Genomic DNA, 21,672 nt, shown 5'->3' with positions numbered 1-21,672 from the left:
AATCTGTAAACATCACAAGGGAGGGCTGTGCCCAACTTCTGGGGGGCCAGAGAGTGCTGACTCAGGGAAACAGAGGCTCCCTCTGCCCAGCCCCCTTCCGCTTTGGTGCCCCAGGGCTTCTGGCCACCCCCACACTGAGCTTTTATCCTGTATTACTTCACTTCTCTGCCTGTATCCCTATCTTTCTCAAAGGAAAAAACCTTGGAGCAACTTTTCCAGATGGCCACTCTAGGATGTCCTTCAGTCCAGGTTCTAAAAACACTTCTACCAAAGAGTCAGCCACCTCTGGACATCTCTGCAAATCCCTAGCTCCCAACCCATTTTTACAGCCTAGCCCTTGTGGTTACTTTTCACCACCACCCCTTTAATTTCTTCCAGGGAGCCAGACTTGGCTGTTCCCACTCCAGACAAAAACTTGTCTGGGCTTGTGATGCAAACCCCTCTTCCAGGTGTCTAGACCTCCCACGTTATGGGGTCACTCCCAGGGCCTGATAAACAAAGGTCGGGATTTGAGTGAGGGTCTCGCCTCTAGGTCTTGTAGGAAGTGGGAGAGAAGTCAAAAGTCAAGGAGGGGACATTTAATTTTTTTATTTCAAAACTATGACTATTTAAAATATTCAATATATAAAAGGAAGGCATACACAGGGACAGGTCCAGAGATGTCTCTGCCTGGGAACTAAGTCAAGCCAACTTAATAGTGACCAGAGAGGCAAGGATAGTTTTTTAAAAATCATAAACCAGGCAAGGGCAAACTCATCTTCCTAGAGGCAAGGTGAGGAAGGAGCAGGGCAGATAGAGCCTGGTAAGCTGCTCCCCCTTCTGCCACATGGTCTAGATTCAATCTGAGAATCTGTGTGGTGTCACCTAGGGATGGTTCGTGGCAGAGGATACAAAAACTGAGTAAGGCCTCATCCTTCCTCTCAAAGAGCTCACACGCAGGAGAGAGGGAGCCAGGTGCAGACCAGATGCACAATTACTTAGCTCATGTCGTGCTAAGAACTTAGCCAGCAGCATCGATGAACACTGTGCAAGCCCCAGAAGGACAGTGGTGGAATTCTTCCCCAGGTCACCCAGCATTATTAGTTAAAACTTGAGTTGGCCCTTGAGGAACGCATATGATATAACCAGGAGAAGGGCTGAGCAGGCAGAGGGACTATGGTTTTCTCCAGGCCTGCTGGGTCAGGCCAAATGCATACTTCACACCTTGGTTAGGGCTGCCTCAAACACTTTGCTATGGTCATTCTGACCAGTTTGATCAGATAGACAGGCCTCAGGGGAAAATACACATCTCTTGGTGCTGTGCCTAATAAACCCCTATGATGAGAGAAAGGGTGATAACAGCCTCCTTCCACAAGACTATCTGTCCACAAATTGTAAGTTGATGCTCCTCTCAGGTACCAGGACAGTCCGGGTCATGGGTCTGATTGGGGCAGCACCTGGCTCAGGATGTACCTCAAAGTGGGTCAAGATCTGAAAAGGAAGGAAGAAAGCTATCACTATGGGAGGGGTCTACAATGGTGGGCTTTTTCGGTCATGGGCATTATTAGTGTTAGGAGGGTCAAGGTTGGAATGGCACCTGTGGCTGGTAGTGGACTTCTTGGTTAATCAGGATAAGGGATTATGGTAGGGAAAAGACAGTCCAAATACCCTAACTTTCCAGGCCTATAATGGGACTGACATATTTCAGAGGATTAGGCCTACCAAGTCTTAAATGTTTTCCTATGCTTATCAGAAGAGCTCACAGCTTTAGAGGGTTAGGGTCTCTCTTGTCTGGAGAAGGTAGAAGGTCTAGATCACTTACCTGGGCCAAAGCCATTTGCAGCTCAAGCTCTGCCAGGCGTCTCCCCATGCAGCTGCGCTTGCCAAAGCCAAAGGGAAGAGATGCAAATGGGTGGGGGGCTGGACCTTCCCCCAGCCAGCGGGCTGGAAGGAAAGTATTTGGCTCTGGGAACTGGGCAGGGTCCCTTGAAGTGGCATAGTGACACAGAGTGACCAGCGTCTGGTGAGGAAGGAACACAAACTTGTCAATTTTGGCCCAGGAATGCAGGGAGGGACATGGAGAGGAGGCTATATGGACTGGGATGAAGGCAGGCTCTGGTGGGTGATGAGGAAATTTTCTGGGGCTGCTTTTGGAATGATTTCTCCACTGCCCCCATTTTATCCCAGAGAGAAGCATTCAGGCCCGGAGAAGGTTTGAAGGGCTTATGGAGAGTTGAGAACAGGACCAGGGCCAAGATAGTGAGGGATGGCTTAGCAAAATGGACCCATAGGCTCTACTCACATTTTTTGGGATAATGTAATCGCCTACACGAATGTCTTTGTCTGGAACACGGGAATTTCCAGGTACTACAGGGTACAGTCTGGGTTGTAGAGCACAAGGAGAGACAGAAAGGTGAGGCTGGGGGCCACTAGCCTCCCTCTCATCCCAGCAACTTCCAAACACATTCTTGGCGGAGTAAAGTACCATTTTTCTCTGCTCTCTCCCTGCTCCCACCTACTATCTGCTCTCCCAGCCCTTCCCCAGCATTTTCTCTAGCTCCTCCTCTCCTTCCCCCTCACCTTAGCACTTCCTTGAGGACTGCCTTCAGCAGGGGCAGCTGGGACAGAGCAGTGGCTGAGGTGTGGGTATTGGACCCCTGGCCCAAGGCAGCTGTGATCTCAGAGTGGAGAGCTGTCTGGACTTCAGGGTGGCGAGAGAGTTCGTATAAAGCCCAGGTGAGCGTGTTGGACACCTGAAAGGACAGGTGAGAGCATCAAAGGCATTAGGAGTGGGGAACCAACATAGGGAGCACAATATAAAGCTGTCTGGGGCGCAGGAGATGCTAACCCTAGCTGGTCTAGAGGGCCAAAGTTAGTCCTCTGCAGCAGGACTAAGACTGGGGAGGCTAAGCTCTGAAAGTGGGGCTCACGACATGGGGGGAGAACTTTACTGTGTCCACTCCGGCCAGTAGCAGCTCCGTCACATTCCCCAGGATGGATGGGGCAGGCAACTCTTTCTGGAACAGGAAGTAGGTCAGGTGCGCCCCAGATCCCAAATCCTCCTCAGGCGTTCCCTGGCTCCTCATGGCGACCTCGGCCTCTCGCCGCTCCACGTGCTGCTGGGCTGCTTGGGGAAAAGGTGCAGGGGTGCCTCGCCATACCTGAACAGCTTTATGTTCCCTTATCCCCACTTCTTTTCTGTGCCTTACCAAATGCAAACATCTGGTCCCAGTCTTGGCAGAGGCGGCCCCATGGTCCCGGCACGAGGCGGTGCAGCCATTTGGGCATCGCCATGGTCAGCAGTGTGGACACAAACACAGATCCCACTGCGCGGATGAAGGTCTCTGTGTCTGGAGGCACTTCGGCCTCCAGGCAGCCCAGGCGCGAACCCAGCAGCACAGCGGCTATGCCTGGCCGGGAGGGGGCGCTGTCAGGGCACCCGGAGACCCCACCTCCACCCACCAAACCCCGGGGGTGCCTCCTAAGCTTGCCCCGAACTGTCTTGGGACTCACCTTCTAGTCCAAACTTGTAAAACTCTCCGGCTACATCACGAACCAGGGTGGGTGGCCCAGCACCATGTCCCCGTTGGCGCCGCAGTCGCCGCACAAGGTCAAGGACCACGTTGTCCAGGGTCCTGGCGTAGCGGGCAGCCGCTTGAGGCCGCAGGAGGAGTGGGGCGAGGAGGCTGCGGAGCCTCTGCCATTCTTCGCCTTCCCTGCAGGGGTGCAGAGAGGGGGCGCATCAGGGCAGATGGGGCTGTAGGCTGTTCAGCGTCTCTGGCTGCAGTGGAGGAGCGCGCACGGCCCGCGTGGCCAGGAGTGGGGCTGCATCTGCTCCCCGGGCACAGAAACCTGCCCCTCCTCGGCCCGCTTTTCACCCCCTTTCCTCGTTACTCACTTCCTGTCCCAGAGGGGCCTGGGTTTCTGGGCAACCTGAGTCACAGAACCTTACATTACATCTGGATCCTGGTCCCCTAGCCCCTTGGCCGGTACACAGGATTCTGGCCTCAAAAGGTAAGGACCGGGAGGAGGGGAGTGTGGGATGAGGGCCGGGCTCTACCTGAGCTTTCGAAACAGACAGGGGTGCAAATCCCTATTTGCTGGAGTCTGGGGGAAACGGCCGCCCTTCCTCCACATCCCCAGATGTCTCCAGACCCGCCAAGGGAGAGGGACACAGCAGGGCTTCGGGGCTTGGGGCGGGAGAGGACTCACGCCGTGAGCAGTCCGCAAGCCCGCTGGCGCTGGCGACGGTGCTCAGCCCACGGTGAGAAGCTGCAGCGCTCGGGCCTAGGCCCCTCCTGTCGCAGCAGCTGCTCAACGAGGGCAGGGGCCGCCAGGTACACCGTGCGCACCTTCCCGAAGCTGGCCAACCACACAGGACCGAAGCGCGCGGAGCCCTGCACCTATGAGAATGGGCGCGGCGGACGCTGGAGACACTAGAAGGGGACTCCCAGAGAGCTCCCAGCTAGTACAGGGACCTAATGCTACAAACTCCCCCTCCTCTTTCCCCCACTTCCCATCCCTAGGAAGTCCGAGTGTGACAGGCAAAACGGAAGAATTTTGCTTAGACATTCAGGACCTCTCATTCAGACACCTCAGCAGAGGTGACCAGAGAGGTCCTGAATGTCTAAGCAAAATCCCAAAAGGTTTACACGTGGACTGTCCATTTCAGGACGAGACCCCACTGAATGCACAGGAGCACAGGAAGCTTTAAGCCCAAAACGCAGAATGCGCGGGGAAGACACTCTGCGTTTCCGCACCCCCACCCCCTTGTCCTGGACCTACCGGGTTTCCAGACTTCTGTACCGAGAGGCTCTTTTTGAGTGCACTCCTCTGCTGCGTGTCGGGATGGCCTCTATGCCTCTCGAGCTAAATCCCCAAATACCAACTTGCCTTTTCTGTAACTCATGGGCATCTGTTCTCACTGGTCTTCCCTGCTACGTTCTGCACTAGCCTGTTTGCCCAGCATTCAGTCCCAGGAAGAGTCCCAATATACCTGCAGCTCGTGTAGCCGTGACAGCCCCCCCTTGCAGAAAAGTTCGGCAAGGAAACCCGGCGTGGAGGGGCCTGGGATGTCTGCCAAGCTCCGGAGTGCTGAGTCGGAGCCTCTGGAGCCCCGTGAGGCTCCCAGCTCAGAAGCACAGCGGCTGCGATGCAACACTCTGGAGGCGAGCTTGAGGGTCTGGGTCATGGTCTGATTCGAGGAAATACAGCACTTCCCAGCATCTTGCCTGTGACCCTATTTAACCCTTGGGCAAGGTAGTGGCGACGCCCCCTCTCCAAGCTACTCAGCCAATCCTCTTTGGAGTGGTCCGTGCAGGGATTAGCACCTAGGAACAGTAGGAGGGGCTGAGGCTGCCTGCACAGCTCCCTTGGGTCTCACGTTGCAATCACTCTCTTGGCATGGGAGGCCTGCCTCAGTTTCTCCTCCTGGGCTGGTGCCCTAAGTCCAGCAGCCTGAAGATCTCTTCCTGGGAAAGACTATTTAGTGAAACTTAGGTGACCAAGATAGAGTCATTCCTTGATATTTCCACCACTTCCTCAGGGAGTCAGGCCCCTTAGCCCATTCTTAGGAATTCCCCATTCTCCAGCTCCTCCGGGAAGGGAAGCAAGCAGAGAAGAGGCACAGCCATAGCTGTCCCCATATTCTTGGCTCATCAGGCTGCACCTTCTCTGGATGTGAGAATTTTCTTGTACTAACACATCTCCCCCATCCCCTGTACCTGACAGTGGGAAGATGGCAGGTGAGTTAATGGGGTACAATGGCTCCTGGAGCCTTTAACTTTGTTCCTTGGGGAGGGGTGTCCTTTTAGGTCAACAAGCCCTGTCCTAGCCATGGGAATTTGGGGCTTGAGCAGAAATGAAGGAACTTTTGCAGATTAGAAAAGTTCAGAACTTCTCTGGGCTACTGGACAGAGCAAGGGCTAAATGAGTGTTCTGAATCTCCAGCTGACTCTGTCCCTTTTGGGGGGCTTTCCAGTCAGCAGCCCCTTTGCACTTTTTAGTCTCAGAGTCTTCCACAGTTTAGTTCTCTGCTCCTTATTCCCCCATCCCACCCCCATCAAGCTGTGTGTCAGCCAGTCAGCCCTGAAGTTCTGGAATGGACAGTCAACATGAAAAAAGAGAGGGTCTCCAACTCCACACCCTCCCTGGAACTCTTCAGAGACAGCCACAATAAAGGGAGCACACATTCCCCAGGTCAAGTCTCAGGCAGGGAGAGGATGGGAGGAGGCACCTGATACACACTCTCACCCTCCCGAAAAATACCAGCATGGACATGTGCCCACGTATATGTTATCCCCAGGACTGCAAAGCACACACAAGTGGACAGGTGATTTGAACCTAGCAGGCTGTTTAGATGGACAGTGGAGAATTGTATTCCTCACTCCAGCTGAGGAGAGATCCGAGAGGGAGAAGGAAGTGCTAAGGGGGAGCAAGACCCCACACCCTCCCAAACATCCCTTCTGGTCCAAGGTCTTCTGACTTTCCCAGTTAGCTTCTTCTGCTTTCTGCTGGCAATGGAGGGGCAGGAAGGTGAGAGGAGGCAAGGGTAGTTGTGAAAACCAGGGTTCTGCCCTGGGCAGTCCCCCAACTATTTTGAGAGACTGTTGCCTATAAGCCCCAGCAGTCTCAGCTGGGAAGGTCCAGGGGTTTGTTCTTCTTTCTAGTTCCTGGAAGATGGAGTCCAGATGAAGACAGATAAGCAGTCAGTGAGCAGGAGGGGTAGGATTGGGGGTCACCTCCTGGAGGGTGGGATCCTGTATTCTTCGGAAGATGGCAGGGAAATTCTTTCCTCCATTGCGTAGAACTTTCTTTCCCTCCTCAGTTGAGGTTCCCAAATGTCCCACAATGGGGTCTTCACTCTGGGAGAAGGATCCAATAAGTCCTTGACCACCCCTGGCCTGAGATTCCCATCCCATCCTCTTGGCATTGAGCTGGGTTCAAAGAATATAAAACCAGTCTGGAAAGGGCCTGTATCTTCACAATTTCCCTTCAGCCCCCAACTTACCAGCTCCTCCAGAGGCACACGCTTAAATAAGGGGTGCCCTTCAAAATGGGTACACATCCATTCGTGAAGCTCCAGCACATCAGTTATAGTATATACCAGCCCCTGCACAGGCAAAATCAGGGGGACTGCATGTGATTGAGCAGTGAGATGATGGGCTGCATTTCCACTGAATTCTTAGAGGAAGGTCCCTGAATAGGCCACTCATTCCACCCTTTCTCCCACTCCCGACTCACCCCAACTCTCAGCACGTAGGCATATTCTGCCAGCAGTGTGGGACTGATGATTCGCCACTTGTGCTTCGTCCGCTTGAAATGTGGGTCAGGGAAGAGGAAGAACATCTTTGTCAGCTGTGAGACAGACATGCACCAACTGGGTTGTGAGAGCCTGGCCTCCATGTCCCACCTTCCTACCAGCCTAACCCACCAGGGCCTCTCCCCACCTGGCCCTTGCAGAAGAAGTTAGGAAGGTGTTTCATGGCATTGCTACGGAGACAGGCAATGTTCTGGAAGCCACCTCCAGGAGCTGCTCGTAGGGCTCGAATCCGGTCCTGTACATAGTCTGAGACCTTTACCCGTATCTCCAGACCCAGAATCAGTGTGTCTGGGAACAGCGGTGACAGTTCCACTGGATACAGAAATAGGAAACGAATCATCAACCTCATACCACAGGAACTTCTTCAAAGAAGTCAATACAGGAAAGGAAACCTCAATCTGCAACTACCAAAATCAGGAATGGCAAATGTGGACAGAGAGGTCTATATGGATGGTTCTATGCTGGAGAAGAGGGCTGGGGTAGATTGGGAAATTGTCACTAGGACTGGAGGTGGGAGGGCCTGGGAATACATATATATTTGCAAGTGCTTTAGTGTTTCCACACATTCTCTCATTTAATCCTCTTAGAACCCTGGTAAATTGTGAATATGAGGAAACTGAGATCAGAAATGTCCAAGGTCATAGAGCTAAGAAGAGACAGAACTGGAACCTGAACCAAAGTTTTCTGCCACCAAGTAGCATGCTCTTCCTCTCCGTCAGTCCATTATCTCTATGGGAAGATCTAAAAATAGAGAAGGGGCTTAGCAAGCATGTCTGGGGCAATACCGATAATACTAGAGGAACTCAAAAACAGGAGAGTGGAGCAAAAGGAATGAGCTCTGGTGAGGAAGGGGGGAGTGGTGGAATCCCTGAGAAAGACAGTTCAGGATCACTGGTCACAGTGGCTAATCTCTGACGCTTGTGCTGACCAGCTCACTGACCCGGCACTTGGTAGGTGAAATGGTTCACGTAGTGACTGGGGCCAGGGGCCAGGCCAGACGGGACAACCCAAGTTTTAAGAGGCACTTGAGGCAGTCTCCTCCCTTCTCCAGGGCAAAGGCCACAAACCCAGAGTGGAGGGAAGGTGGAGACTCTCCACACTGATGTCACAGCACCAATGTCTGGTCCGAAGGGGAAAGGCCAACTATGGCCCCACCAAACCTGCTGAGGTGGCAGAACCTAGGTGTTGCCTCTGCTTGCCCAGAGAAAGGGCCAGATAGAGTATTACCTAACAGGCCACCATAGCCACAGCCTATGTCTGCAAACTCCACTTGGGCCTGAGCTCTCTTTTCTTTCTTATCCTTTGGGTCATCGTGGCTCTGATTTTGAGTCAGTGGAGCGAAGAACTCTGGATATAGCTCAGACCAATCCATCTCCTCCGGCTTCACAGGGCTATTGGAGAGAAGACGTGAGAAGCATGAGAAGGCTGGTCACACCATTGCAGAAGTGGTACTACATGTGCGTGGGTGGATGGGTAAGGGCGGGAAGTAGACGAGAGAGTTTCTAAAAAATTCTGTAACAATGGGTCCTGTGGCCTCCGGCAGACACAGTGGAAACCACCCTGTGAATCAGAGGCCCGTGATTGCTGACCCGCCCATCTCCGTATCTAGGGGCTGATGTGACTCTGGCTGGGCACTCCTGGGCCACACGTTCCCCTTCTCCCGGAGACGGGCTTCCTAAAGGCGCTGGGATCTTTGTTTACGTGCTCTGTGTGAAGAGGATGGAGTAAGGTGTGGGCAGGATTGGGTGTTTGTCTTTTTTATTAAATCCGACAAAGGAAACCTTAAGATGTAAAAGGTATTCTGCCGCCATCACTCGAGTCTCAGAAACAATTTCTTTGTCCTGCCAGACTTGCCCCACTACCCCGACTTGGCCAGAACGCCACGCCCCCTCCGCCCGCCAACCCCGCCCGCCGCCGAATCTACCCCCCCAAACTGACGTCACCCAGCGGCTCCTCCCGGGTGGGTCCTGAACCCTCCCTGCCGTCCACGCACAGTCCTCTCCGGGTGCTTGGGGCCATTCTGCGTAGCCCGCCCTCCTTCCTGCCCCCTGCCCCCTGCCCTGCTCACTCACTAGCGCAGCGTATGGTCCGCCATGGGGTTGGAGTGAGCACGCTGCCGATAGTAACGCTTCTGCGGCTGCGGGGCCTCGGCTCCCGCCATGATCCCAGCTGGGAGTTTCTTTACCGAATCCACGTGGAGCCTGAGGCCCGCGGCGCACGCTAATGACGCATCAACACGTTGTGAGCAGGCCCCGCCCCTTAAAGACCCAGGAGAAGATTCGACTGCGCTGGGCGGGGCGGACCCGAGGGCAGCGAGGCTCCTCTGCTCCGTGTGTCTGCAAAGGGTGCAGGCATGGCCCGGACCCGCGCCGGACCGCTTTCCTTAGCCTGCGTCGGCCTGGTCTGGGTTACTATTCTGATTTCAGGAAACCGTGCACCCCGTAGGTAAAAGGGGTTTGGGAACCCCACTTCCTACGGTAGAATTAATCCTCGCTCCGCTCCCTCTCTCCGGGTCTCGAGACAGACTGCCAGGTCTGACCTGCGTGGTCTGGAGTGAGTCCCGTCGGGTGGGCTGGGACCGGAGTGGGAGGGGCGGCTCCCCATCCCACCTCCAGGAAGCCAAGCTGGAGGGAGGAGGGCAATTGCAGGGGGGCGGGGCTCGGTGCCACGGGGCAGCCAGAGGGCCCGAGGCCCCCCACCCCCGACCCTGCTCCAGATTCCGGATCCCAGGACTGCTGGCGGCGTCCCGAACTCTCTGGACCAGATGGCGGACCTCCGCCCAGATTCTGCATCCGAGCCCGAGTCGGTGTTCCCGCGGGAGGTCGGACTCTTCGCCGACTCTTACTCGGAGAGGAGCCGGTTCTGTTTCTGTGGGCACGTGCTGAGCATCACGCAGAACTTCGGGTCCCGCCTCGGGGTGGCAGCGCGCGTGTGGGACGCGGTGAGGAGTGGGTGGCTCCGGGCGAGGGTCCACGGGAGGTCCACACCCCGGACTCTCCCTTTGCCATATGGAGCTATCCCCTCGACATTCAGGCGCTCGCTCTCTCTCTCTCTCTCTCTCTCTCTCTCTCTCTCTCTCTCTCTCTCTCATAGGCTGTGAGTCTGTGCAACTATTTCGAAAATCAAAATGTGGATTTCCGAGACAAGAAGGTGATCGAACTGGGTGCGGGGACCGGCATCGTGGGAATCTTGGCAGCGCTGCAGGGTGCGTGAACTTTGGGGTTCAGAGAGGGTTGGGGGGACGGGGACGGGGATGTGGAGAAATGGTCCCTTCCTGGATTCTTGGGAGAGGGGAATGATTTGGGACCAGCCTAGTCCCCCTCCCCCCCTTTTTAAACGCCTGCTTTTGTGTGTCAGGCAGTGCTTACTGGTTGTCAGAGCTCCCAAGGTGGTTGATTTAGGGGCAGAATATAAAAACCCCGCAGGCCTTAATAGAAAGAATTTTCTCTACCTTTTTCCTTTTTGTGATTTCATGGACAATACTGTCACTTAAAAGCGCCTTTGCTTTGGACATGGTCTTCTGGCAAGATGCCTATTTGGGGGTACCTTGTAGGGGAAGTAACCTGTGGGTATTAAACCTCCTAAGTGCTTTATAACTTGATTATGAGTATATTTTATTTATTTATTTATTTATTATTAATTAATTAATTAATTTAAATATATCTTTAGTGATTTCAGAGAGAGGAAGGGAGAGGGAGAGAGAGAGATAGAAACATCAATGATGAGAGAGTCATTGATCGACTGCAGCCCGCAACCTGGGCATGTGTCCTGACAGGGAATCGAACCCCGATCTCTTGGGTCCTAGGTCAATGCTCAACCACTGAGCCACACCCAGCTGTAGTATATATTTTTTAAAGATTTTTGAGGTTGTTTTTTAAAAATATACCTTTATTGATTTCAGAGAGAGGAAAGGAGAGGGAGAGAGAGAGAAAAACATCAATGATGAGAGAGTCATTGATCAACTGCCTCCTGCACGCCCCTGACTGGGGTTCGAGCCTGCAACCCGGGTATGTGCCCTGACTGGGAATCGAACCGCGATCGCCTGGATCCTAGGTCGACGCTCAACTGCTGAGCCACGCCCGGCCAGGCAAGATTTTTAAGGTTTTGATTGCTTGGGAGAAAGCTTAAGAGTTTCTAAGGGTTAGGGTGTGTTTTATGGGAAGCTGGGTAGGAATTAGGCACCACAGACCTGGAAAAGGAAAAGGTAAGGAAAACTTTGCTTCACTTTTGTCAAGAACCAAAAACTACAAAGGAAACAGTTTTTTAATTTATAATCTGATAGGCAAAACCTCAGACCGAAAACACTTAAGATGTCATCTCCCTAGAAATGCAAATTAACATATCCTTGTTTGGAGGGAGGGACACAACTGGGTTACATTCAGGGAAGTCTTGCCAGAGGCAGGCACTCATTCTTCTGTTCATTCAGCCAACATGTATTTGGGGGTCTCTATGTGCCAAAGTCATGCTAGGTACTAGAATACAAGTAAGATTTCCTCTCCCCAAGGAGCTCATGGTCTAGTGGGGAAGACAGGGAAGATGTTACAGTACAATAACTCTGGTGAGGCATGCACAGAGCCAGCAGACATAGTCTGGCCATGCTCCCTTGACTCCCTGGAATCCAAAAAGAAGCTCTGTTAGAAGGGAAAGAGGTGAACAGTGTGAACACAGCAGGCTCAGAAAGAATGGAATGAGTGGCAACAGTAGTTTTCCATGAGGAAGGGTAAATGAGATGTGGGCAGTTATGCTAAAATTGGAGAAAAGCCTGTAGCCTGGTTGAGAACACCTACTTTCCCTTACTCTTAGGCTGGTTTCTCCTCCTTTGACCCCTATCCAGCTGCCAAGTCAAATCTGACTGTCACCTTGTCCCTTACCTTCTTCCCTTACATCCTGACAATCAGCCAACCCTATGTCCTTAATGCTTCCCCAGTTGTCTGCTCTTCCCACCATCTCTAGTTCAGGCCACTGCCATCTCCTCCCTGGATTTTCATTAGAGTTTTCCGATGGGGAAGATTGGCATGCCCAAATTTGATCTTTTGACCTTTCTCCCACTAACCCTGCTTCTTCCTCAGACTTCCCAGTCTCAATGAAGGAAACCACCACCTGCCCAGTGGGAAACCTAGACATCACCTTTGACACATCTCTTTTTCTCACCCTCATACCCGTTATTCAAGTCCTATTGATTTGATCTCCTAAAAATCTCTTAAAACTCTTATTTATTTATTTATTTATTTATTGGGCTGACTTTGGTGAATAGGATCTTAAATGTCATGTTTTTCCATGGACACTGACAGCTCTCCCATTCATGCCACCACCATTACTTGCCTAGACTGCCACGATTAGTCAAACTGGTCTTCCTGCTTCAACTCCTTGCCACCGCCTAGACTTCTGACCACTCCACCCAGCAGTCAGAGTGATCTTTTCAAAATGTAACTGTAATTACCCCCTACTTCCATTTTTCAGTAGCTTCTTGTTGCTTTCAGGTTAGAACCAACATGTTTTTAGCATAGCCTCCAAGGCCCTGCCTGCCTCTCTAGCCTCTTTCTGTGCCTCTCCCTCCCCTTCCTTTGTGCCTTGTGCTATCTATTACCCTCTGTCAGTTCCTCAGGTCTATCTTTTTTTAAAATTGATTTTATTGTTTTTTGTGTTTTTTTTAAGATTTTTTGATTTTTCAGAGAAAAGGGAGAGAGAGAGAAACATTGATGTAAGAGCAAAACATTGATCAGCTGCCTCCTGCAGACCCCCCGTTAGGGATCCAGCCTGAACCCAGGCATGTGCCCTGACCAGGAAAAAACCAGCAACCTTTCAGTGCATGGGACAATGCCCAAACAACTGAGCCACAGTGGTCAGGGCTTTTTATAATTGATTTTAGAGAGAAAGAAAGGAAGGGAGAGAGAAACATCGATTTGTTGTTTCACCCATTTATGCATTCACAGTTGATTCTTGTATGTGTCCTGACTGGGGATTGAACCCACAACCTTGGAGTATCAGGATGATGCTCTAACCAATAAGTTACTGGGCCAGGGACTCATCTTGATGCTCCCTTCCTTGGAGCCTTCACAGAGGCTGTACTCTGTGTCTGAAATCCTCATACCAGTTGGTTAGTGCATATGCATCTTTTAGTACTCAGCTCAAACATCTCTTCCAAGGGAGGGCCTCCTTGACACTGCCACCCCAGGCTAGCTCAGGCCCTCCTAGTATATACACAACTGTGCTGACTGGTTTCATTTTAAATTTGTTACTAACCTCAGGTGCATCCTTAAGTGCTATCCAGCTAGCCTATTACCCCTCCCTTGTCCACTTAGTCTCCTCTCCTAAACACCTGATTGTTACCTTCTTGCCCTTCCAACCTCCATATGCTTCCTCCCCTATCTGAAGACTTTGTTTCCTATCTCTTCTGATTGCTTCAATTTTTTCATAGAAAAAGTCCACATGTTCTACTCTACTGCATCTGGGTCTGTGTGTGCTGCCTTCTCTCCTGTTGTGTGTGTACCATGAATGAGTGAGAGCTATGCTCCTAGCTAAGGTCAAGCCCCCCACTTGTCAGGAGACACCAGACCTTCTCATCTACTCCAAGGCATTGTTCCAGTAAACATCTCTCCTACCACATCTCTCATGCTTTATCAGGTTTTCCTTCACTCTGGTTCATTCTGTGTGTGTATGTATATGTATAACATACATAAGTACACTGTAGTTTCTTCTATTTCAGAAAAACTCTAGATCCTACATATCCTTCCTGGTACCATGCCATTTCTCTTCTATGACAAAAATTCCTCAAGAGTTAATATTCACTGTCTGTAGTTCCCCTCTTCCTATTCTTTCCTCAGTCCATTTCAAGGAGAGCCCCCTCATGCCCCATCCATTCCAGTTTCTCTAGTCAAAGCTGTGAGCTTCATTCCCAACTGTATGTGGTTAAACACAGGAGTCAGTTATGAGCCCACTTTTCTTAACTTTGCAGCATTTCACATTCCTTCCTCCTTGAAGCACTTCCCTTGGTTTCCAGGGCGCCGCTCTTTTAGTTTCTGTCTACCTCACTGGCATTCTTTTCCATTCTCCTTTGTTGGTTACTTTTCATCTGAGTGCTCCAGGGCTCAGGAGAAGTGCTGTGAGCCCTTCCCTGTTCTGTCTGCACTCAGTCCCAAGCAATCCTTTCGTGTTATGGCTTTAAATGCCCTTTCTATGCTGATAACTCTCTGACTGGCCTATGTCTCCCTCCAGACTTGTTTGTGTAACCTCAGCTACTGGGATATGGTGTGCTTGTCTGATGGATGTCTCAAATTTAATGTGTCCAGAAACAAACTCATGATCTTCCTGTCCAATCCTGCTCCTCCTGCAGTCTTCTTCATCTAAATGAATGGTAGTTCGGTCTTCTAGTTGGTCAGGCCAAACATCTTGGTGCCAGGCTCAATTTCTTTCTCTCTCTAGTATTTTATATCTAACCTGTCAGCAAATTCTGTTGACTACCTTCAAAATATATCCAGGATCCGACCACTTGTAAGACGTTGCTACTGCCCTGGTTCAAACCACCATCATGTAACTGGGGTCATTGCTTCTGAACTTGCCCCGCTGCCGTCTTTTCTCATCCCAGCAGCCAGAGTAATCCTTTAAAAGCATAACTCAGTGTATGTCCTTCTTCCATATAAAATTATCTAGTAGCTTCCTATCTCACCCAGACTAAAAGCCCAATTTCTCAGCCTCCTGAAAAGGCCCTGGTTAGGATCTGTCCCCCACTTTTATCCCCTCACTCTACTCCAGCAACAGGCCTTCCTGCTGCTCCTCAGGCCTGCCAGGCACACTCCTGCCTCAAGGTCTTTGAGCTTTGTGGTCCCTCATTTGGTACATTTTAGCCTGAGAGACCCAAGTGGTTTTTTCCCATCGCTTTCATCTTTCTTTGCCCAAAGGTACCTCCTCAGTAAGGCTTTCCCTAACCATCCCATTTAAAATTACATTTCCTGTCTGTCCCTTAAGCAGCTCTTCTTTTTTTAATCCTTACCTGAGGATATTTTCCATTGCTTTTCAGAGATAGTGGGAGAGGGAGAGAAACATCTCTGAATTGATTGGTTGCCTCCCACACGCCCCCAACCAGCCAGGGACTGAGCCTGCAACCTAGGTATGTGCCCTTGGCTGGAATTGAACCCGGGGCCCTTCAGTCCACAGGCTGATGCTCTAACCACTGAGCAAAACTGGTCAGGGCCCTCAAATAGTTCTTATTCTTCCCTGCTTGGTGCTTCCTTCACCAGAGCACTTATTACCATCTCATGTGCAGTGTATTTTATGTGTTTTGTTCATTTTCCATTTTTGCCACTAGACTGTAAGCTCCATGAGCAGAGGAATCCTTGTCTCGATTGGCTTACTGCTCTATTCTCAGCACCTGGCATATAGGCACATAATAAATGTGAATTAATGAATGAGTGAATTCTTAACACTTGCTGTTTCTATAATGGTCATCATGGTAATGATGAAAGAGTTTTGCAGTACTTAGTGTGTCTCTACCTCTAGGATAAAACTCAAGGGAGGATGAGGTTTTGTCTTGCTCACCACTGTATCCCCAAAACTTAGATGTTCAATACATATATTTATTGCATGAATGAAGCTTTCTGAGATGGCTAATCTAATTATCTTTCCCCCCTACTTCTACATTTAAAACCTGTTGTCCTCAGCATCAAGCCTGAATCTCTGTCATAATCATTGTTCTCTTTATGCTCATGATTTGACACTTTTCTCCTCCCTCCCACATTGTCTAAGATCCAGCCTTCCTCGAATACTCCATGCCCTCTCACCACCAGGCCTTTATACTCCCTGTTATCTGCTTGGAAAGCTCCGCCTGACTAACTCCTACTTGTCCTTTAAGGCTCACTGAGGTCATGTCTTCTGGGAAGCTTTCCAGGCCCCTGAGGGCTGGTCTGTGTCTGTGTCAGTAGGGGGTGGGTGCAGAGCCCATCTCCAGCTTAGTGCTGCCCAGGCTTCTGCTGACATGTGATTGTTGTGTTTTGAGCAGAGAGGTTGAAGATTAGCTTCGAGGGAATGTTGATGTTGTAGAATGTAGAGTAATGAGAGTGGCAACTAAAAGCCAAAGCGTGGACTTCGGCTGTCAAGACATTGTCCTCTAGATCCCTGAGGCCTCTGGATCTTCTGGGCAGGAGCCGAGACCCCTTTGTCGGTCCCTCTGACTTGCATTTCTCTTCCTTCCTCTCTCTCAGGGGGGGATGTTACCATCACTGACCTGCCCCTGGCCCTAGAACAGATCCAGGGGAACGTCCAGGCCAATGTGCCAGCTGGAGGCCGGGCCCGGGTCCGCGCTTTGTCCTGGGGGATTGACCAGCATGTCTTCCCTGGAGATTATGACCTCGTGTTGGGGGCTGATATCGTGTATCTGGAGCCCACCTTCCCACTGCTGCTGGGGACCCTCCAACACCTGTGCGGGCCCCATGGCACCATCTATCTGGCCTCCAAGATGAGAGAGGAGCATGGGACAGAGAGCTTCTTTCAGCACCTCCTGCCCCAGCATTTCCAACTGGAGCTGGCCCAGCGGTATGAGGATGAAAATGTCAACATCTATAGGGCCTGGCATAGGGATCCAAAGCCTGCTTGATGTCACCCTCCTGCTTCTCGGAATCCCTTGTCCTAATGAAGGAACTGCCATATCTCCAAAGCCAGAAACATAAGGACCTAAAAGGATGGATATCCCTTGCCTCTCTCTTTCCTCCTTTCCTCTGTTCCCTCGGGTACCCTTGGGCAGGTGCAGGGACGTGACTGCTTGTTAAGAATCCTAGAGCCCTAGCAGCACTGGGTTAGAGCATAAAGGAAGTTCCTAGCTCTTGTTCTCAGCAAAGGATGATGATGGGAGGGTATCCAGGGTTTTTAGGGGAAGGGGGGATAAATGAAATGTGAGAGCAGTGGCTGCAGAGAGACGGTCACTGATCACTTCCAGTCCTGCTGTTGTCTTTTTATAATTTTTCTTAAAGGAAAAGAAACATGAGCACTAAAGATCTCTTCTACATCCAAAGAACTCAGGCTTTTGTTGGGGGGCTGGGAAGTAAGAAGCCTCAGACCACGCATTTGCTTCTAGAGATAGCCTGGAGGGACCGTGACTCTAACTGGGTCTCCTCCCAGGCCTGAAGCTGGGGAGAGGCAGCAGAGCTGTCCCTTGGTCTGTAACTTCATCCTTTTTGGAGCTGGGGCCCTAATCACTAAGTTCTTGGTTCTTCTGTTTATTTTTCTTTAGGTTTCCAAGCCCTGTTGGTCCTTTCTTCCCTGGTGATCTTTCCTTCCTTCGCCTCTTTTCTCTTCCCACTGTAGTAACTCTGGTTGGGGCTATCCTTACTTGTTGAGCCACATATCACTTCCTCTGGACTCCTGGTCTCCAACTCATGGTCTTCCAAAATCATCTCTGATTAGCTTCTGCTGCCTACAGAAGCAAGAATAAGCTCCTCTGCTTGGTACTCAGTCTATCTCGTGTAATCCCAAATTTCCCTCTACTTCATTTCCTACTGGTTTCCAAAATGTATTGCAACCTCAGACCAAATTACAAAAGGTCTACTCTTTGTTCCTTAAACACACACCAAGATTCCCTGACTTCTTTCTTCATTCTCTGATGATTCCCTCCCTGGAAGGGCTATTTCTATCTGTCAAAATCTTCATTACTCTTAGCCTGAAAAGAGCTTTTCCTGAGCCTTCTGTTTGGATGTGTTTTCTTTCTCTTTTGACACCCTTTAACTTCATCTAATGAGATTTGTCTTGTGTGGTCATGTGTCTGCTCCCTATTTTCTCACTATTAGATTACTTTGGAGGGTAGGGCTGTAATTTATTATCTGTAATTCCCTGAAGCCTCCTAGCATAGTTCCTGGCACACCGTAGTGTTCAACAAATATTTTGCTCATTCAACAAATATTTATTGGGTTTGTTGACGGGATTAGGCCCCCATCTCCCTTGGCGACCTCTGGCAAATTTCTGAACCCACCCACCTATCTCATAATTTTGTCTTGACTCATAAATGGATAATGGATATGAAAGAGCCTTGGAAATAAAGAAACAAAGTATTACCACATGTTTTGTGTTGTTATTTTGTGACGACTTGGTCTCGAGGTTTCCTATTTCACCTGCGGGTAGCATCCATCCTGAAATAATGTTTTAATAAGCCAAGGGGGGGAGGGGGGGAGGCGAGCGTGCTCCCTCCGGCCGGCAGGGGGCGGCGTCGCCGTTCGGCGCTTTCCGGTGGAGAGGTTTGGCGCTGCCGCCACGCCGTAGGCCGGTGGCCTCCCCAGTGCGCCGGACCCCGGCGGCGTGCGGCGGCCGGAGAGATGTCGCTGCTGCGGTCCCTGCGCCTCTGCCCGATCGCGCGGACCCGGAGCTGCCCGGTGAGGGGTTTTCGCCCCTGCACCGACCTGCTTTCCTTGCAGGTCTCCCGTGCGCCCCTACCTCCGACCCCGTTTCGGACCCCGTCCCACCCTATCGCCTCTTTGCGGTCGGGCTCGGCTCACGGCCTCGCCCCCGGGGCCCAGTCCCTCCGGAGTCGCCTCGCCGCGTTCTGCTTCTCATCCCTTTCTTCTTACCCCTCCAGGCAGGGCCCCTCCCGCGCCGGTCGCCCCAGCCACGCCACACTTTCCACGCTGGGCCCCTGCTGGCCTCGGCCTCCAGCAAGGAGCTCCTCATGAAGCTGCGGCGAAAAACGGGCTATTCCTTCGTCAACTGCAGGAAAGCTCTGGAGACTTGTGGCGGGGACCTCAAACAGGTGCGCGGAGGCCGGGCCGGGGGCGGGGCGGGTCCCGGAGCCCGAGCTCAGCGCCTGCGGAGGTCGCGCCGGGAGCGTGGAAGTCAGACTTGCTGCCCAGTGACACCTGACGGCCGACCCCCGATAAGATTCTGACTTAAATGACAACCTCAGCGGTTGACTCAGGATCCCAGGGTTAACAAAGGTCATTACATCTTGCAAACTGCCGTGCTGTTTCCTGCTGCTTGGAGCTGAAAGGGCTTATGTGAGCTTTGGAGTCAGAGGGACCAGGACTACAGTCCTGGTGCCCTCACACTAACCCTGTGACCTTGGACACCTCACTTCATCTTTCAGAGTTGCATTGTCCTTGTATATGTAATGGAAGTATTACTGTCTGCCCCATAGGTTTTTGTGACGACTGGCTTTATCCAAAGCACCAGGCACAATGCAGAGTATTGGGCTGCCAGTAAATGATAGGTTACTTCAGTTTGTATTATGGGATTGAGAGGAAGCATAAAGGGACAGGGGACCTGAACATATTTTAGAGCCCCGTTCAATACTAAATTCTGTGACTTTGTCACCTGCCCTTTTTCTTTTCAATTTATAGGCAGAGAGCTGGCTCCATGAGCAGGCCCAGAAGGAGGGCTGGAGCAAAGCAGCCAAGCTCCATGGGAGGAAGACTAAAGAAGGCCTGATTGGGCTGCTGCAGGAAGGAAACTCTACTGTGTTAGTTGAGGTGAGTTGTCAAAATTCCAGAGACGAGGCACAGCTGCCCCTTCAGCATACGGCTTTGTGGTAGACTCTGCATTCTTGAAGAAGAGGTGTTTGAGAGCCATAAAGGGTAGCTGAATTAAACCCATGAGACCACAGTTATTAGCTGTAGATTCATTTAAGTGTAGAAATGCACAGGTGTGTTGATAAGAAAAGTCCTAGTAGTCTATATTACTCCTAAATGTGAGTCTTGTAGCCTTACACCCTGTCACTGATTGTTTCCTGGAACAGTTTTATTTTAAAGCTAGGAATGATATTAATTAGTTGATGGATAGAGTGTAGTTGATTTAGAGGTTTGGGGGCCACAATTGATGAAGAATCAGATTCCGATTGGAGTGAGATTAGGGTGGATTAGAGTTTAGAGTGAGAGGAGATAAATAAGATGATAACAAAACTGGGTTGTAGTTGGGGGAGGCTGGAGAATGCGTTGATTCTGGCATGCAGCTATAAGCAAGTGGAGAACTTGTGGTGAGTCTTTTGGGGACATTATGGAACCATCTTCTGAATGTGCAGGTCATTTGCTAACTAAAGGACACAGTGGGAATCACTTCATTCAGTTTTTGACCTCAAACTAGGAGAGGAACTGCAGATTTAAAATTCGGGGTCATTTACTTCTGGTTTGTTGAGACTGCAGCTTATTCTGTCAATACCTTGGTTTACTCTCCAACCTTAAGGCACTTTTGGAAACTGTCAGTAAATAGCTGATACAGCAACATAATTTCATTCCTACAGGTAAATTGTGAGACCGATTTTGTTGCAAGAAACCTAAAATTTCAACAGTTGGTCCAGCAAGTAGCCCTTGGAACCATGTTGCATTGTCAGAGCCTAAAGGATCAACTCTCCACATACAGTAAAGTGAGTTTTGGGGTCTCCAACATATTGTCTCCAACATGGTGGATTTGTTCCACCCTTCCCCCTGCCCCCCTTAGGGACTTTGTTGTTTCTTTTTTTTCAGATATTCTCATATTTCCCTTACTTCATGTCTCTGCTTAAATGTTACCTTTTTGGAGAGGTATACCCTTCCTCCTATGGCTCTGACCCCTTAATTTACTTCATTAAAAAATGTTTGTGTCTCTCGGCCGGGCGTGGCTCAGCAGTTGAGCGTCGACCTAGGATCCAGGCGATCAGGGTTTGATTCCCGGTCAAGGCACTTGCCCCGTTGCGGGCTGCAGTTGATCAATGACTCTCTCATCATTGATGTTTCTATCTCTCTCTCTCCCTCTCCCTTCCTCTCTCTGAAATCAATAAAGATATATTTAAAGAAAAAAAAAAAAGTTTGTGTCCAGCGGGGCATGGCTCAGCGGTGCGCATTGACCTAGGATTCAGGTGATCGGGTTTCGATTCCTGGTCAGGGCACATGCCTGGGTTGTGGGCTCGATCAATGACTCTTTTTTTTTTTTAAAAATATATATTTTTTATTGATTTTAGAGATAGGAAAGGAGAGGGAGAGAGAGACACAGAAACATCAATGATGAGAGAGTCATTGATCCAGCCTGCAACCCGGGCATGTGCCCTGACCAGGAATCGAACCCTGATCGCCTGGATCCCAGGTCGATGCTCAACTGCTGAGCCATGCCCGGCCGGGCACGATCAATGACTCTTATCATTGATGTTTCTATCTCTCTTTCTCCCTCTCCTTTCCTGTCTCTGAAATCAATAAAGATACATTTAAAAAAAAAAAAAAAGAAAATGTTTGTTATAGTAATTATATATTATTATTTTTTATTTATTTGTATGTTGTCTGTCTTCCCCAGTAGAACTCAAGCTTCATGAGGCAGGGAATTTGTCTTTTCACTGCTATATCTCTGGTGAAAGAGAAGTGGGCCCAGCACTTGGTTGAGGCTCAGTAAATCTGTGTTGAATGAATAAATGCCATTGGGGTGGAGTCAGTCAA

At 50.6% G+C, this 21,672-nt stretch overlaps 3 protein-coding genes across 10 annotated transcripts in view; 1 reads left to right on the top strand and 2 right to left on the bottom strand.

Moving 5' to 3' along the window:
• Positions 1-593: 593 nt before the first annotated feature.
• CYP27B1 (cytochrome P450 family 27 subfamily B member 1) lies at positions 594-6,164 on the bottom strand. Of its 2 annotated transcripts, none has more exons than XM_081130894.1 (9): positions 4,976-6,164; positions 4,192-4,382; positions 3,493-3,695; positions 3,189-3,389; positions 2,931-3,103; positions 2,560-2,732; positions 2,282-2,360; positions 1,802-1,999; positions 594-1,470 (listed from the first exon to the last, which is right to left on the bottom strand). In XM_081130894.1, the coding sequence occupies exons 1-9, from the start codon at positions 5,168-5,170 to the stop codon at positions 1,357-1,359; spliced, it is 1,527 nt and encodes a 508-aa protein (XP_080987020.1). In that variant the 5' UTR covers positions 5,171-6,164; the 3' UTR covers positions 594-1,356. The 2 variants fall into 2 exon arrangements, with proteins under 2 accessions (XP_080987020.1, XP_080987021.1); XM_081130895.1 differs by having other exon boundaries at positions 2,931-3,106; positions 3,189-3,305.
• Positions 6,165-6,292: 128 nt separating this feature from the next.
• Positions 6,293-9,461, bottom strand: METTL1 (methyltransferase 1, tRNA methylguanosine; the record flags this gene model as incomplete). 3 transcript variants are annotated; one of them, XM_081130902.1, is made up of 6 exons in its annotated part: positions 6,293-6,842; positions 6,989-7,090; positions 7,222-7,293; positions 7,428-7,612; positions 8,528-8,691; positions 9,373-9,461. In XM_081130902.1, 6 exons carry the CDS (start codon positions 9,459-9,461, stop codon positions 6,687-6,689), a joined length of 768 nt encoding a protein of 255 aa, XP_080987028.1. In that variant the 3' UTR covers positions 6,293-6,686. The 3 variants fall into 3 exon arrangements, with proteins under 3 accessions (XP_080987028.1, XP_080987029.1, XP_080987027.1); XM_081130901.1 differs by having other exon boundaries at positions 6,314-6,842; positions 7,222-7,335; XM_081130903.1 differs by lacking the exon at positions 6,989-7,090 and having other exon boundaries at positions 6,311-6,842; positions 7,222-7,335.
• Positions 9,462-10,064: 603 nt separating this feature from the next.
• The window catches only part of LOC308554101 (EEF1A lysine methyltransferase 3), a gene marked incomplete at its 5' end in the record, with an annotated part of 52,187 nt that continues 40,579 nt past the window's right edge, over positions 10,065-21,672 (top strand). The window contains 4 exons of one of the 5 annotated variants that reach the window (XM_081130899.1): positions 10,065-10,241; positions 18,858-19,028; positions 19,615-19,743; positions 20,511-20,633. In XM_081130899.1, coding sequence (XP_080987025.1) covers positions 10,065-10,241; positions 18,858-19,028; positions 19,615-19,743; positions 20,511-20,633 — 600 coding nt within the window. Of the gene's footprint in view, positions 10,242-10,393; positions 10,506-16,497; positions 18,346-18,509; positions 18,697-18,857; positions 19,029-19,614; positions 19,744-20,510; positions 20,634-21,672 lie in introns of those variants that run through there. The other 4 variants (XM_081130897.1, XR_013998334.1, XM_081130896.1 and 1 more) reach the window with 4 other exon arrangements.

The sequence above is a fragment of the Miniopterus schreibersii genome, assembly GCF_964146895.1.
Source record: "Miniopterus schreibersii genome assembly, chromosome: 2".
In the NCBI taxonomy this organism is placed as follows: domain Eukaryota; kingdom Metazoa; phylum Chordata; class Mammalia; order Chiroptera; family Miniopteridae; genus Miniopterus; species Miniopterus schreibersii.
The sequence above is the reverse complement of the archived record's forward strand: the minus strand, read 5'-3'. Positions and strand labels throughout refer to the sequence as shown.

Coding starts and splice junctions, on each gene's coding strand:
- CYP27B1 (XM_081130894.1), bottom strand. CDS start 5,170: ATGACCCAGACCCTCAAGCTCGCCTCCAGAGTGTTGCATCGCAGCCGC. Junction 4,383..4,975: donor CACGGCTACACGAGCTGCAG/GTATATTGGGAC, acceptor CCATTCTCATAG/GTGCAGGGCTCCGCGCGCTT. Junction 3,696..4,191: donor GCTTGCGGACTGCTCACGGC/GTGAGTCCTCTC, acceptor GCACCCCTGCAG/GGAAGGCGAAGAATGGCAGA.